At 40.2% G+C, this 16,691-nt stretch overlaps 2 protein-coding genes across 5 annotated transcripts in view; both read left to right on the top strand.

Annotated features, from left to right (window-relative positions):
- Positions 1 to 1,739: 1,739 nt before the first annotated feature.
- eomesa (eomesodermin homolog a) lies at positions 1,740 to 6,556 on the top strand. 3 transcript variants are annotated; one of them, XM_079367494.1, is made up of 7 exons: positions 1,740 to 3,312; positions 3,717 to 3,871; positions 4,544 to 4,665; positions 4,850 to 5,008; positions 5,148 to 5,209; positions 5,356 to 6,077; positions 6,204 to 6,556. In XM_079367494.1, the coding sequence occupies exons 1-7, from the start codon at positions 2,615 to 2,617 to the stop codon at positions 6,215 to 6,217; spliced, it is 1,932 nt and encodes a 643-aa protein (XP_079223620.1). In that variant the 5' UTR covers positions 1,740 to 2,614; the 3' UTR covers positions 6,218 to 6,556. The 3 variants fall into 3 exon arrangements, with proteins under 3 accessions (XP_079223620.1, XP_079223619.1, XP_079223621.1); XM_079367495.1 differs by having other exon boundaries at positions 2,749 to 2,864; positions 2,945 to 3,312; positions 5,356 to 6,556; XM_079367493.1 differs by having other exon boundaries at positions 1,741 to 3,312; positions 5,356 to 6,556.
- A 6,905-nt stretch (positions 6,557 to 13,461) lies between these two features.
- The window catches only part of LOC306839859 (sodium bicarbonate cotransporter 3-like), a 36,737-nt gene continuing 33,507 nt past the window's right edge, over positions 13,462 to 16,691 (top strand). For both annotated transcript variants that reach the window (XM_079368804.1, XM_079368805.1), the window contains exon 1: positions 13,462 to 13,682. In XM_079368804.1, coding sequence (XP_079224930.1) covers positions 13,641 to 13,682 — 42 coding nt within the window. In that variant the 5' untranslated portion in view covers positions 13,462 to 13,640. The remainder of the gene's footprint in view (positions 13,683 to 16,691) is intronic.

Genomic DNA, 16,691 nt, shown 5'->3' with positions numbered 1-16,691 from the left:
ATACAAATGCAGTTTTTTTTAACAATAGACTCCCCTTTTTCATAGAATGCGGCAACACAGAGTCAAGAGAGCGGCCCCTCTGCACACATTGACAAAAAAGCAGAGAGTGTGAAATGTTCATTCTTCATATTTCTGTCCTTGTTCATTTCCCCCTTTTTTCAAATACATTTCCATTCCCTTGAAGCTTTGGGGAACTGCTGGAAATCCTGATTTTTAAAAAAATATGGAATCAATAACAGTCAGTGGCCTCGTTTTGTAGATCTAACTGCTGCTACAGTGTCTTCATTTGACTGGTTTCTCTGAGGAATTCTGCATTGTTTTACCAAAAGCAAACAGAAAGAAGATGATTTGGTGAAAATCAGGATTTGGTTATGTGGCAGATAAGTGTTGAGAGATGGGTCAAAATAAATAATAGAACTGGTTTTGATTTTTGTTGTGTGGGAAAAAAAGTCTTTATATAGCAGAGAAAGGCCTGGGATTTTGATTTTGATTGACAGCTTGTTTGCTGTATGCATGTAGCTCTGGTCCCCCGATGGCCCAATAGCCAGCTTTACTGTCCCATTCATGACACCAGCCAATCTGCCTCCAGCCGAGATTCTCCCTCAGCTTTTCACAGATTTGTATCCCCATTTTCCCCAAATTCATCTCACCCCCTGCTCCCCCTCCAGCTTCCTTTAAGGCTCACACATGCACGAACTGCCCAGACACACACTCTCTCTCTCTCTCTCTCTCTCTCTCTCACACACACACTCACACAGTTGCAAACACAGACACAAGCTGAGTTCACTGCAGCTGAAGATGATGTAAAGTGAGATTCGAGTGGAAGAAGTGAGAGTTTAAGGTCTGCATGCAGCTCTCCTGCAGTGTTAAATTACTTTAATCTGAGAAATGGAAATGTTACACAGTCATCCCGATTGGTCGCTAGAGAGCGCTGTTTCGGTTTATCATCAGGTCTGTGTGCATTTTGAACGTTTGTTGTGAGACATGTTTCCCTGATTATTTCTGTTTTCGCTCTCTCATGCTTGCTCTTAATGTGCTTGTGTAGGCCCAGACCCTCTTGTTGCAGTAAATGCTCATTCTTAAATCCTAAATATTTTTATTTTAAATAACCCCCCCCCCCCCCCCCCCCCCCCCCCCCCCCCCCCCCCCCCCCGAATAACCACACAAACGTTTTTCTGTACTTTTAATGTCTTCGGCTCCCAAAGGCTTTACATGAAGTGTTCCTTTGATTTCTCAAAATCAACTCTCTTAACCCTTTTTGGGTTTTTTTCAAATGCAAAACGAATGCATTTTTCTCTTGGACTTAGTCTAATTATTTCCATATTTTTATTGTAACGTAATAAACAAATGTAATCGATTTCATTTATCAAAGTGTGTTTTTCTCCTTATTTTAAATAAGCAACTTTTAATACAAAAGAACTTCTTAATATTGTTTTAATAAAAAATAAATACTTTAATAATATGAGAAAAAAATGAAATTTGAAGGGCCTATTTGACTTTTTCCAATTAACAGGAAGTAAAAGCAAAACAATGTGTGTCACACACGATGAGGCGGAAAAGGAGGGAAATCTGTGTCCGGGAAAGAACTAAACACTAATTAACTTTCATTTACTCGACGTTTTTTTTTTCTTTTTTTTTAAATTAAAACAAATTCATTGTGGAAATAAATGCTGGTCTGTTAAATATCAGGCCTTTAATCAGGCCGTTGACAGCCGATTTTTTTTTTTATTACAGCCTAGACTGAAAACCTGGAAGAGGCAACGAAGGCCAATTATAGGAAACAAGGTGCACATGTGATTTTTCTTTTTTCTAAACGTGCTGGAGCGTTTGCACGGGGGGAATGGGTCTTGCTAAACATCGAGTATAAGCCTTTTTGGTGAAGTGGGAGTCATTTGAAAAGCTAAATCTGAAAGTGGATATAGCTGAGCTGTGTTGGAAGTAATGACTTGAAGCTGAACTTTAGAGTTGATTGTGCTCGCGTGCGGGGGAAATTAAGGCTGCGAGTGATTTTGTCCATTTTGTGTTAGTGTTTGAGGTGAAACGTGAAAAAAACATCTGCATGTCGTTTTTGTCTTTAAGGAAAAAAAATGATTCACTTAATTTATACAAGTTTGAACGATATTTTCGCTTGGGATTTATCTAAATGGTTTAAGATATTCGACTTGTGAAGAGATTCCTACTTCGGTTACTAGTCCATGCTTTCACAGTAAGTATACCTTAACGACTATCAGGACAATTTGTCTCCATTATTTCCACCATACGCTTTCTAATTGAATTAAAGTAGGGCTTCCATTGGCTATGGAGAGGGCTCGTGTCCCCGCATGCCGCTCCAAAAGCTCCTCCTCTTTCGCTTGCAATCAGTTGTGTGTGGAGAAGTACATCTTATAAGAGCTGCTGAACAGCCCATGTCCAGCCCATAATCTGAGTTGAAAATCCGAAGGTTTCTCACCTTCCTCCGGTTAAACCTCCTTCTATCATTCTGTCAGGGAGGGGAGGCGCGTGCAGAGAAACAGAAACAAACAGGGCGCGCGGTGGTTTTGTGTCGCCTTCTTGGCTGCGATTCACTCGTGGACTCTTGAAACTCTTCTTTTTTTTCATTGTAAGATCTAAAACAATGCAGCTAGAGAACATCCTACCCAGCACGAGCATCAATTTACCCAAAACGTTTTACAACCTCTCATCGTCGGACAGTGCCAACAACAGCCCGAGGCCGTCACCACAGATAGAGTATCAAGAAGTGGACCGGACCGAATCAGACTCCAGCGCACCGAAGAAGTACCTGGGTAACGGGATGCTGGGAGAGGGAGAGGGGGACTCTTTCACTAAAACCGGGCCAGATGGAAGGAAAGGTTCTCCGGTGCTTGGTGAGGACGAGTTGACGACTGCGCGGCGTTACAACATAGACGAACTTGGCTCTGACAGATACTTCATCTCGTCCTCCCAGACGAGTTCCGACATGGCGAACCCCTGTTCACTCTTCCCTTACGCAGGACAGACTGGGTCAGTGTACACCGGCTCCAGCAGCTCCAGGTACCCGGCTTCGCTTCATTACGGTTCCGTCTTGCCACCAACGGGCTTCTCGTCCTCGTCCGTGTGCACCGGCCGGAGTCAGTTCAGCAGCGGAGGGTATCAGTTTAGCCAGGGGCCGGGCTGTTTGTACCCCTCCTATCCCGGGACAGGGACGGGGATCAGCTCAATGTCTCTACCAGGGTCTGCTGCCGGAGCCAGGGCACAGGTCTATCTTTGCAACCGGCCTCTGTGGCTCAAATTCCACCGGCATCAGACGGAGATGATCATCACCAAGCAGGGCAGGTAAGCAGATGCGCTGACGGAGGCTCCAAAGGCCCATTTTAAACATAAGATGTATTAACGTAACAAAAAATAGTTTTTCGTTTTTGTAAATTAGTTTTTATTAATTTACAGAATGCTGGCCTTTCTAAAACATGAGCAAAACATTACGCACACACTTAAGATCTTCTTTACACGCATTTCTGTAGTCTTTTGATTTATAACACTGCAAGTTTTCGATCCTCCTAAATTTTAAATTCACTATTACACAGGAGGCTAAACAGTACAGGTGGAATTTTACATTAAAAGGGAAATACACTCGACAAATAATGCCAAGCGCCACTCCTTCATAGCAAAAGTCTTTTTTACTTTTAACTTTTTATTTGCGCATGTTAGAATTAATTCTATTTTTATTTTTTTTCCTCTAGACGGATGTTCCCATTTCTCAGTTTCAACATCACCGGACTCAGCCTCACGGCCCATTACAACGTCTTCGTAGAAGTCGTTTTGGCCGACCCGAATCACTGGCGCTTTCAGGGAGGAAAGTGGGTCACGTGTGGAAAAGCAGACAATAATATGCAAGGTGGGTAAGAGAATCAACAAAGCTCGAACAGCTCCAGATATGTGATTTTGTGTTAAAAAGATTCTAGAAAAATAATTTTGGATCGAAAAAATGGACAGATGTTGGAATAAATAATGGCAGCATAAACCATCCAAATCAGTGTCTGGATAATTAAAGAAAAAACAAACAAGTTCTTGAAATCATAACAAGCATCTTTGATAGGCTGCAATGTGGAGTGATTTTATTAAACAATTTTGACTCCTCAGAAAACTTAAGTAAAGTAAAAATAAGTGAAGTGTGCACTTTAAGGTTGTATATACTTTTGCGTTAAATTTAGTAATTAAAAGTTACACAATTAAAAGATGCATATATTTAATGGAAATAATGTTCAGCTTCTGTGAACATTTTTTTTTTTTTTAAACTTTAGTAAAAAAAAAAAAACATTTCTTCTTTCTATAGTTGTTTTAATTTATCTTCAAAGCATAATCAAAAATCAGGTTTGGGGTATTTTGTTTAAAATTTTAGATACATTTATCAACAATTTTAAAAAAATGTCAGCCAAAAAAAACCCCCAACAAACAAGATATCATGTACATGTTTTGCATAGAATTGATCTCTACTATTTCTTTTTTTTTTTTTTTTTTTTTTTTTTTACTGACAAGAGACGAGTAGTAAATGTCATTTCTATTTCAGGTAACAAAATGTATGTTCATCCTGAATCCCCGAACACTGGAGCTCACTGGATGAGGCAAGAAATCTCTTTTGGCAAACTGAAGCTGACCAACAATAAAGGAGCAAACAACAACAACACACAGGTTCGATACTGGTTTCTTTCTTTTACTTTTTTCTGGTTGTGTTTTCTCTAAAATGTTTTATGGAATTTGTCTTTAATGTTTCACTGCATCCTAAGATATTAAATATCTGGATTTTGGTGGAGTGCACAAATACATTGATGCAGGCTGCAAAAAGCTGACAGCGTTACACTTTTCTCCTCTGCAGATGATCGTCTTGCAGTCTCTTCACAAATACCAACCGCGGCTGCACATTGTGGAGGTAACGGAAGAAGGCGTGGAGGACATGAGCAACGAGGCCAGAACTCAAACCTTCACTTTCCCAGAGAACCAGTTTATAGCAGTCACTGCTTACCAGAACACAGATGTAAGCATTTACTTTTTGTCTGACTTGTGAATTACAAAATTAAATGAAATATGCTGCTCTTGTTTACTTTTGTTTTTTATTTATTTGTGAAGTGGTTTGCAGTTTGATCCTTATTCATGCAGCATTTTTTTTCTTTCAGATCACACAGCTCAAGATAGATCACAACCCCTTTGCAAAAGGCTTCCGGGACAACTATGACTCGTACGTGTCTTGCACAGAAAGCAGTGTGGTCGATCTGTTTTTTTTGTTGTTGTTTTTTTTGCGGTCCATAAATTGATGCATAATTCTGACCCTGAATATTTTCTCACATCCTTTTTTCTTGTGTTTTGCCATCATTTGTTAAGCAGGATGTACACAGCCCCCGAGAGCGACAGGCTGACACCGTCCCCCACAGACTCCCCTCGCTCCACCCAAATCGTTCCCGGTGCTCGCTACGCCATGCAGCCTTTCTTTCAGGACCAGTTTGTCAACAACCTGCCACAAAACCGCTTCTACACCAGTGAACGGGCAGTCCCCCAAACCAACAGCCTTCTTTCCCCGCAGAGTGAGGATGCCAGCGCAGCAGCCGCCTCAGCCCAGCGCTGGTTCGTCCCCCAAGTTCAGCAGCCGGGCTCTAACAAGCTGGATCTGTCGTATGAGAACGACTACTCCACCAGCAGCCTACTCTCATACGGCATCAAACCACTCTCCCTGCAGACGTCCCACGCCCTCAGCTACTACCCAGACTCTGCCTTCGCTTCTATGGCAGCAGGATGGGGCACCAGAAGCTCGTATCAGCGCAAGATGACTACTGGTCTGCCCTGGTCCCCTCGTCCGAGTCCCCCAGCCTTCCCTGAGGACCAGCTCGGTGTTACAAAAGACAAGCTACCAGAGGAGAGCGCTCCGCCTGCTTCAACCTGGATCGAGACGTCCCACTCGCTAAAATCAGTGGACTCTACCGATTCTGGTGTGTACTCGGTGGTGTGCAAGAGACGCAGAATGTCTCCTGGGGGCTCTAGCACAGAGAACTCCCCGACAATCAAGTGTGAGGACTTGACTACAGAAGAGTACAACAAGGACAACCCAAAAGGCATGGGTTATTATGCATTCTACACAAGCCCCTAAGACTGTATTTATTGACGCTCAAATCTTATTCTTTGGTTTTATTGAGTGCTCTCCATTCCTTGTTAATGTATTTTTTCTCTTTTCTCTAAAGGTGCCAAAGCTTAGTGTTCTCTCCCCAAGCAAGCTGCACAAGGTTTTTTTCCCAGGCCAGCCCCTCTCACATACCTGAGCAGAAACATGCATAGTGATTGTTGTTTTTCAAAAAGCATGTCCCCCCCCCCCCTTTTTTTTAAATCAATTTATTTCAAAAACAATTTTATTTAATTTTACAAATGTAATTTTGATTTTATGCCCCCTGCCCTCCTCGCCCCTCCCTGCGTATTTAAGTCAATTTCGTTGTACAGTATTCGTGCACTTTAGAATGTGATGTATCTTGTACAAATCGTCTTCATGGAGGTGTTATTAAATGGAAAATAAAAACAGCTTTTCACAAAGCGGTGTCCACATGGTTTTCTAAGTATGTTTTATTCATATAAAGACAGGTCAGAGACTGTGCTTTGTTGATAAAAGTCCTCAAATCCTCCTCCTGAAAACGGTTCGAGTATCACAGAGAATGACCCTTATATGATGCATTGTCAGATGAATCAAATAAAAATGTGATTTCCTTGTAATGCAGACAATGTGTTAATATAACCCTACTGAATCAGGAGTTTTGTAACAGGTTGCCATTGGTTTGCCCCTGAAAATGAAACCTAAAAAAATAAAAAACTGTAAAAAGTCATATGAACATAAGAACCTACCCTGCATTTTAATAAAAGCTTTCCATTTGGCTATGAAAAGACCAATTGCATCATTATCTTTTCAACAAGATTACATGTAAAACATCTCTTCTGTAATAAATATAAAGCATACAGCACGGAGGTAGGGGAATTATAACCATCAACATCACTGTTCAGTCTGATCGTTTTGCTACAGGTCATTCTCCTCATAAATCATGTTTTGTACAATTTGGAACATTTTCTCATTCATAAATATTTTAAAAACAGGTGCCCAATTATGAACAATAATAGCACAGTAATGACAACGATGAAAGCCTGATGTCATATGGAGGGTAAAGGCTGTTTCTGTTTCAGAGTTAAAGTCAATGCTCAGATATTTTGACTGTATTGTATAGGTTTCTGGATAAAGGTTGATCATACTTTGTGAGTCTGCATTGTTTCAAAAGACTTACAGTAAATATACATATATGTTCATTTATATTGAAACCTATCTCGGTAGGTTTACCTGGTATAATGATGAGGTTATGCTCGTATTTGTAGAGTAAATGTGTTGTTGTAAGTTTTGTTTTATTTAATTTTCCGCTGATGTGGATTTTTATATTTTGGAAAATCTAAATAAAGATTTTTAACAAAACATACCGTCGATAGTCTAATATTTTTTCACTTCTGGAAATAGCAGCATTCTTAGAAACTATAATGTTTCTGCACACAAAAGCTGAGCAATCCTTCACAAACTACAAATAAGAGTAACAAGGTAACACCACAGCTCTCAATTCACTCGAGCAAAGTGTGATTTAAATAAGAGATTTACATGTCTTACATGACACGACTCACAACACAAACCCAATTAGGTGAAAAGCACCATGTCCTGCTATCCCTTCTGTTGTTGCCATGGATTTTTCACACATTCTACCATTTATTCAAGTAACGCAACTGCATTCGAGACTTGTGCACTTGGAAAATATGAACGCAGGCTAAATGAAAATTGGTCCGTCAACCATCCAACTAAGGGCAATGTACAGTTTAACACATCTATTTATACAGTGCATCAATGATCTCTCCAAAAGTGGATAAGAGGAGATAAAATCCATGAAAAGAGAAGTCATAATATTCTCACACATCATACTTGGCTCCTGTTCACAGCACCTGTTTTTCCTCGGTGAAAATACTTTAACCCCCCACCCCACCCCTCCTTCTTCATTAGAACCACAATTTGAATTGATTTACATACTCGAATTCTAATTAATTCTGTTGTCAGACTTCTTGACAAAGTGAGGAGTCTGACTAACTCCAATTAACACCTCCTAACAAGGTAGAGAGCATGATTGCCCCGGCCTCTCAGGAAAGCTGTAAGAAATAATGCTCTGGGGGGGGCTCGAGTCTGGAGAATAAAAATGTTTGCACTTGCGCTTGTCAGCAAATTATATTTCTGAGCATCTGATGATGTTTTTCTTCTCTTTTTCATGTTGTCTTGACCTCGGCTCGTTTGTGTTTGAGGTGAGGAATGGCTGTCAAGATGAACTATAGCAACAACGGGAAGAAGAAAAGACTGTAGTAGAGTGTTAAATATTGATACACTGGCTATTGGAGCTAAAACAATAGTTCTACACACGTACAGTATTGCTATGAATGCGAACTAACCTTTATATTTGTGGGTATAAAAACTGCTGCTTTGACCTTGTCTTTCTCAGTCAAGGTTAAAAGTTAAGGTTGTTGCAGCAACTTTTCAGGTCATTTTAGGTCAAAAACATGTACTTTGTATGGATCTCAAATTGTTTGACACATATAATGTAAATCACTGCTGTTTAAATCCACTTAGTTAATTTCTTGTATTAAACTTTTAATGTGGGATTTCAGCCCAAGAACACAAACACAGTTTTAACTGCGACTGCTGTGCTCTTGAGTCCATCTTCCTATTTAAAGCTCTATAAAGAACTTTCAATTTGGGTCGATTTTAGCGCCCTCTGTTGACTTAGTGATACCCTTTTCCTTTGCTGATCTTGTCCTTAACGAGTGTGAGTAGTATTTTCTTATGAAGAAAGCTACCTTTAGAGTACAGTTAACAGAGACACTGGACATTCCTTTTTGTCGTGGAAAATGTACAAAAAAGGATGCATTTGGAGTGTGTTATTAGTCTTCTTTTCTGACACCTTGCAGGCTTTAAAAAATACTTTAAAAGAAATTGTCAATCTTCTCACCGATGGAATTGTTTGTCTCTGTCTGTTTCATAGCCAGCTAAAAACTCCTCGCAGGAGCTTTAAATGCTAAATTGAATTCATGTTGGCATTGCTAACAGGCTCTAAAAATGCCATCTCTGCCATCCTCCCACTTTCATGATCTCCTGTCCAAAAAGCAGCACAGACATCTATCTAGCATATAAACGACAAAAGTCCCCTTCAGTCTCCTCTGCAGTTCTGCAAACATCACCACCTCTTTCATTTATGGGGTATTCCTCGACAACATACAAATTATGGGGGCTTCTGACTGCCCCGAAAACCCAACAACAAGTCAATAGATTATTTCTCAACCATTCATGCAAGAGGTAGAGTAATCAATAGACACCTCTGCAACATGCTTCCACAAATTCAGAGCGTGTTGACTTATAGGAGATATGTGCATTGGGATGAGACCTGAGGAATTGACTGATGCGTTGTAAACATTGCTAACTACAATCTCAGTCATTGACTGAGTTGTTGCTTTGTCTGTAATCTGAGTCCTAGCAGGACCAAGTTGTCTTGTGCCGACTCAAGATCGACCCCGTAGAACTTTATAAAATATAAATGATGCAGCAGTTGCGTGTCTGTGCCCTTCCCTCAGGCCATCCATTGGTGGCCATGTTGTGAGTTCATGTAAGAAAAGGCCAAGCAGGCTGCTAAGACATTGTAGCCGAGGAGGGCTGACATGTAAACCCAGATGAAGTCCTGAGGCTGTTTCCTCACCTTCAGTCACACACTATTACTGCTCTCACTGACTAAATGCAGCCACAGGCACGCGTGTGTGTCTGGGTCAATATTTTGTAGATGCCCTCTTTTTTTTTTAAAGTAACCTATAGACCAGCCAGACTGATTATGTTTCCTCTTCACACTATATTCCCATTTTGATGTGTTGATAAATGTCACCTCTGTTACATGATTAAGAAGCCAGATAGAATTACGGTAGAATTTTTCCTCAGGGACGTTTTGGGCCTCATATAAGCACTCATCTTTTAAATGTTGATCTAGTTAATCGCCATTAGCTTACAAGGCGGTCTGAGCCCCTCTGAGCTTAATATCATGAGTCGTATAAGTCAGATCTATTCTCAATAATTGCATCACAAATGTTGGACAAATTCCTTTTCAAGAGTACTGTTTTTTTCTGCAGCACCCTTTGGGACAAAAGAATTACGAGCATATGTTCTTTGCATTATTAAGAGGAGGTCATGAACACATTGATGCTGACAAAGGCCCTCCATTTAGCTCACACCAGGTGTCAATGTACACAAAACAAGCTTTATTTAGCCACCTTTGGACCTGGTAAATCTGCAGTTAAAGTGGGTTGGGCTGACTACAGCGTGGGTGAAGGGCTCACAGGTTTTGTTGGAGTGAGACCCTGGTGTGAGATGAGTCTCAAGTTAGCAGGGCCACAACTGTTTGTGGAAGGGCGTTGAGTGTTGGCACAAAGTGCGGAGGTGAGAGGAACCAGAGGCCTCTTGTCTGTGCCCTCAAACCGTATGTGTATGGTGAAGGAAAAAGGCCCTGACTCGCTGGTGCATGGATAACGTTGGGGAGAGTATCCCGCAGCTAAGCTGCACTTAACAGCACATTGATTTCAAACCTCTGTGTCCCCTCTGGGGGGCAGTGGGACGCTCCTCAACAGGCATGACTCCCCTTGGCCACTGATTTTCCCTACCTTCCACTATCTACTCCTCCCATCCCTGAGTCGATTTGGGTACACCATGCTGGTCACTGGCCTTTACCCCTCCTCCCTCCTATAAGTGTCCCACAGGATTTGAACAGAATTCGGGGGGCACTATATCTCCCGCAAGACCCTGCATGGTCTTGAGAGCCATGTTTTGGGTCGGGCACGCAGAGGCAGCCGTGTGGAACAGATCTGTGGTCAAAATCAATGCATTGGCACTTTGATGGAGCGCTCAAACAGATGTGGGAATTTCACATTCTACTCTTTCTCTCCTGGCACCATCAGAGGGGCCTCAACACTGGAGAAAAACAACAGCCACTAAACCTTCAGGGAAAGGGGGACTCCTTATTTCTGCAGCTTCTGGGACAAAACATGACACAGTCAATAATCATTTGATGGCCTAAACCTTTCATGTTACACTCTCAAATGTGTCACTTATTGCAGCTTCTGAGCTGGATGACAGAAGTTCCAATTTGAACCCCCCCCCCCCCATATTGATTCTACCTATAGTAGGCTACTGGATGGGGGGGCATTGGAACAAAATATCAATATGGCAGTATATCATTGACATGACTCTTTAATAATCATTGAATGGTATCCTATTTTGGTATTTTAATTAACAGAAACAAAATTACTCCAAAACCTTTTCCTGGCCAAGTTGAAACTTGATAAGTCGTCACACGAGTGGCGCTAATGACAAAAACGAGGGCAACGTGAATGAAGCTAAAGAAGCACCAGACAGCAAGTCAAGAAGAAGCCAGCAAGATAATGATAGACAGGAAATGAGGTCAAAGGATAAAGCATTATACAAGAACATAACAACATACAACCTGCACTTGACTATTAAAGGGGAATTGAATTTCTCTATCAGATGTCAGGATGTATGATTACATGATTGTCTTGCATTAAATGAGTTACCATTGACTATGATCGCAATCATCATCATGTGCCATGTGTCACATAAAACACCAGTTATCTACCTTTAATACTGACTATACCTGTCCTAGTGGTGTGATAAAAGAATTATTCGAACATTTGTGGAAAAACTCTGATATGACATTATACTAACGCTGATGAACATTACACTCTTTGTTAGCACTGCACTACTGTCCCTTGACACCTCACAAAAAATCACTTTCTCCCTTTAACAAAGCACGGTAAAACTTTTTCTTTTTCTTTGGAAGACACAAAACTTTCTTCCTCCTCACAACAACACCTCTGCGGGTCTTTATGTGAGTCTCAGCACAGGTTGATGCCAGTGTGATGCTTCTTCCACTTTATGTCGAACTTCTGACTCATCTCCCAGCTGCATTATGTGGATGCATGTTGCAGGAGAGGTACACAGCACTCTTCTTTGTGCGCTAATGGGCTCTCAGCATCTTTAAGACTCAGGGTACAATTAAGAGGTGATAGTTTGATCTCCCACCTCGCAGTTCTATTTCTGAGCTGCCGTGTGATTCTGCCGGAGGTTGATGTGCGCGTGAGGAGCAGTCTCTATTTAAAGGAAGAAACCTACAAACTCCCCTGAAAGAACATACTTTTTTTTCCTCTTGGCACCTGTCTGATTGTTATTCCAGATGTATCATAATTCACTTTGGATGCGTTTATGTCAGGATTTTGTGATAATGTGACTCAGGGTTATAATGGCAAAAGCTGACTGTATTTTTTAAGTCCAACAGATGTGGAAAAAAATGATAGTCCTCCAACTTTGCCATGGTAAGCCATTAAAGGTTGCAGAGTCCAAGAGTATCATTTATCTTTCCACATAAACAGACTTGCCTCATTTTCAAACAACGCCCAAAATGATTTCTTACATCCAAAGCTTTGTATTTGATCCTAAAAGATAATTTAAGGTTGTTTAAAAAGTCTGTTTTTTTTTAGGTAATTACTGGCTATCTAACTTGAACAGTGATGTATCCACAATTAAAAAAATAAAATGTTTTACATCTTAAGAAGGAATTAAATGCAAGCGAGACAAAGAGTGAAACAGCAGCGCCACTTGCTGGTGAACATCGTTTATTACAAAATGTTACTAACAGTTTATAGCATTTGATGACGTTTTTTTTGGATAATAAACACATGCCAGGAGGCCAGAGGGTGACGAGAGGATTTCATGAAAATATTTTATATATTTTTTGAGGCTTCTTCATAGCATAGGTGCAATTTAGAAAAAAAAAAAACACTTGGTGGGATGAAGATGGTTTAGCTTACTCTTCAAGACAAAGATTAAGCTGTGAGTGATTTTATTTTATTTAAGAAAACAACCTATAGGCTAGTGGTACAGTTGATACAAACTATAGAACATTTTAAATATAAGTTTAGTTTAGTATTTGAGTAAGCTGATTTATTTTTATAAATGCAGTTCTATTTTATATACCTGCATGTAGGCTATAGTATAATTTTTATATCTCCTCTCCTGGTATTAATTTTTGTCTTTGTATTGCGAAATAAATAAAATAACAACAACAAAAAAATCAAACAAAAAAAAAAGGATTTGATTAAACGTTGAGCATTTTTAACGTTCTCGCCCGTCAATAATTATGTTATAAACCATAGGAAGCGCGAGTCGGCAGCATTGACTGTATTTGTACAGTCGGCGCAGCAGCAGGGTTAAAATAACACAACAACCAACAAAAAGCCCGCTTGGGACTTTGAGCTGACACAGAGACAACCCCGCCCCTAGTCGTTACATTCCGGGATTTGATTGGCTGAGAACGCATGTCATGGAAGACCAATTGGCAATTAACCACTGTCAATCATTCAGAGGCGTGTCCTAACGGTGTCGTTGAAGGAAAGCTCAACAGCCAGTAGTCTCAGTTCACTGAAGTATCACTCGGTTCGGCCCAGAGTGACTCCAACATATTCAGCAGGCGAATTTAAAGATTAGTAAACGTAAACCACCGGAAGTTAATATGGACGAACCTTCGGAACAAATGAAGCCCCTCTTGAGAACAGTGAGTAGACGCTGAATACATTTTACACCACGATAATGTTTGTGAGGCTCTTTGTCCTGCGTTGCCCCCCTCCATGGTTGCCCCCTCGTTTGCCAAACTGCAGTGGAAGTACAGTACAGTACGAGGGATGCTTGGGGAGTCCTGCTTTTGTTAGCCGGCTTTTTCTTCCAGACACATTGCATGGTTTAAAAAAAGTTGTGTTTAGGTGTCTTCCTAAAGTTCGCGAAAGCTTTCATTCAAATGTAAACTTTGAAAGATGCTTTTTCCCACACAGTTTGTCAGAGTTTAGTTTAGTTTTCTTGCTGACGTCAATGAAGTAGCAGCGCGCGAGCCGAGTCAGTCCATGACGTAATTATCTTTAATTAAATTATAAGATGTCTCGTTACAGGAGGTTGCAAGTCTTTTCTTTTCTTAAATTAATGAACACGTACAAAATATGTACAATTCTCGGTGTTGTTTTCATAAACGTAAGAACCAGCGTCGTAGCATTTCCCCCCTCAAGTTCAACAGGTCCTTTCTTTGTAATGTGTCATGTTGATAAGACCCGCCTGTGAAATAACATAAGTAAAATGGTTCATTTGCATATGAAATTTGCACAAAAATAGCTCTTGTGTGACACCTCCTAGTCTGGAAGTGCTGCTAATTTTACTGTTAAAGTGTGTACAGTGCAGCTAGAGGGAGAAATATAGACATAGAACCAGAAGGAATCGCAGTAGGTTAGATTGACCAAACTCCTTTTAAGATGTTATATTTTCACAGAGTTGTAGCTGAGTATACAAAACTCACTGCTGTTGGGTTGAAACTTTACAGCCACAGATGGGGTGAGGAGAATCAAACACAGAGCAGCGTTTACAAGCCCCAAAAAAGAAAATGGTTGCAGTGCTAAGTTTAAAAAGCATACTGACTGTCACACATCAATGCTGGTGTTGGGTTTTCCACTACAGTGTGTGTGTGTGTGTGTGTGTGTGTGTGTGTGTGTTGTGTGTGTGCGCGTGCAACTGTGCATGCATATGAGGAAACTTGACCCCTTGCTGCCCAATGAAAAGCTCAATAGCTTTACTCCTTTCCCAAGCATGAACGTTGGTGTGTTCACAGTGTCACAGGACCATTCAAGCAGAGGTTCAGCTGTGTTACCTAATAATGGACAAATTAGTTATTAACCCATGCCAATGTACATTTTAAGGAACACTAAACTCATGTGAACTTTGAGTTGAATACTCTATTGATTGCAGGTGCAAGTTTGAAAACGCATTAATCTGGTTTCAAGTGGATGTGTTTTAGGCTTGCTGGGTGACCTATGCAAATGATAGAGGGTCTTTGAAAAAAAAGTTAAAAATAAAATACAGCTGTTATTGACCTGGTAAATGGATGTTCGAGTCAGGACGACACATGCAAATGAATGTATTGTCATCACGTTGTTTTTCTGCTGCCTTCAAGCCACTGATGGTTACAGACCATGTTGCTTGTAACTTTAACAGAATGCTTCTAGGAGGCTGTTTTACTGAAACTTTTTAACATATACATTTGATAAGGAAATTCCTTCTCCAGCTATGTCTGTCATGTTTAACCTCTACTGTTTTGTGGCCAGAGATTTGGCCAGGTTCTATCAAAGCTCTGATGGACTTCAGTTTCAAACACAATTCTCAGCTTAGTATTGACAGAACCAATTAGAGAAAACCATCCAGAAGAAGATTTGTGTTGATCCTGTAAGACAAAATAATGTGAAAAAAAAAAACGTGATAGCAGACTTGTGTTTTTATTATATAATTGGGTACAATTTATAACCGGTGATTGATGGAATTTCATAACACCAGGAGGATTCCATTTGTTTGTTCTGTGCTTAGTACTTTGGCAAACACACATTTATGTCAGTGACATCTGATCACTGTTTTTTTTGCGCTGGAATAATTAAGCTTTACATCATCTGATAACTTTGATTTTTTTTTCTTGCTTTAGGGGTACTGTATGTGCTGTGCTTGGCATGAAAACAGAGATTTAGTGTGTGCGAGCAGGTTTAGTCTAGCTAGTGTAAAGTAGGATCTTTGACCTGGACTATAACTGACTCAGCACTTACTGTCTGGGTTATTGAGTTTTATACAGAGCTTACTCATTGTGAAGCATTACTTTGAAAAGGTAATTACAACTAATAAACCTCTTTGCCAGTCTGGAGGAGCGTTGTTCTTTTCAGCATCAGTATTATTATATTACAATTTAAACATGAACATTATAGTTCCAACTATAGCCTTATTGGTGTTCATTTATTATATCCAATATTTTTGTAATAATGACTATTATAAATAAGGTGTGATTTAAAAGTTTGCTGGTGGAGGTAGGTAATAAAGCGTTGAATTTCTTAAACCCCTCTACATTCTCTAAACTAGTCTGAACATGAAAAGCAACAACTTTTCATCGGTCTCTTTTTCTAAACTCAATGATTGTATGTGTACAAGACAATGCCCCAGAGGTTATTTTTATCATGTAAAGACATAGCAGCAGATCAAAGGGCTTAAGATTGTCCTAATCTTAATTGGATTATGCCTCTTTGTCTCTTTGTTTACGGCAAGGCTTTAAGAAGTCATCCAATAATGGGAAATTTACAAAGCTCATCAACCCCATAATGCTGCTTAGTGTGGTCCTGGTGGTTGCATTTAATGGGATCTCAGCGTGTTGTTGTTTGCTGCTCGTCTAAATGAGGATGGATAATGGATCTGAGACATTTGGCTTGGTTTCATGTCTCATTGTTTTGTTAAACCATTAAAGGGTTCACATGTACCCAGGCTCTCTGTTCCTTACAAGTGGCAGAAATTATAAAATGGCATTTTTTTAAAGATCCACTAAGAATGGATTGCACCCATGGATAGCACCTTGAACTGCGCAGAAATCTCACTGGCAACCTTCTACATTTTAGCACCCTTTCTAAAAAAGCATTTAAACTAATATACCTGGGCTAACATGCCCACAAAGTGGTCCTGCTCTGCACAGTTTTTTCTATTTTTGTGACTTAATTTG

The sequence above is a fragment of the Symphodus melops genome (assembly GCF_947650265.1).
Source record: "Symphodus melops genome assembly, chromosome: 18".
NCBI classification, from domain to species: Eukaryota; Metazoa; Chordata; class Actinopteri; order Labriformes; family Labridae; genus Symphodus; species Symphodus melops.
Note: the sequence above shows the minus strand (reverse complement) of the source record. Positions and strands in the feature narration are given on the sequence as shown.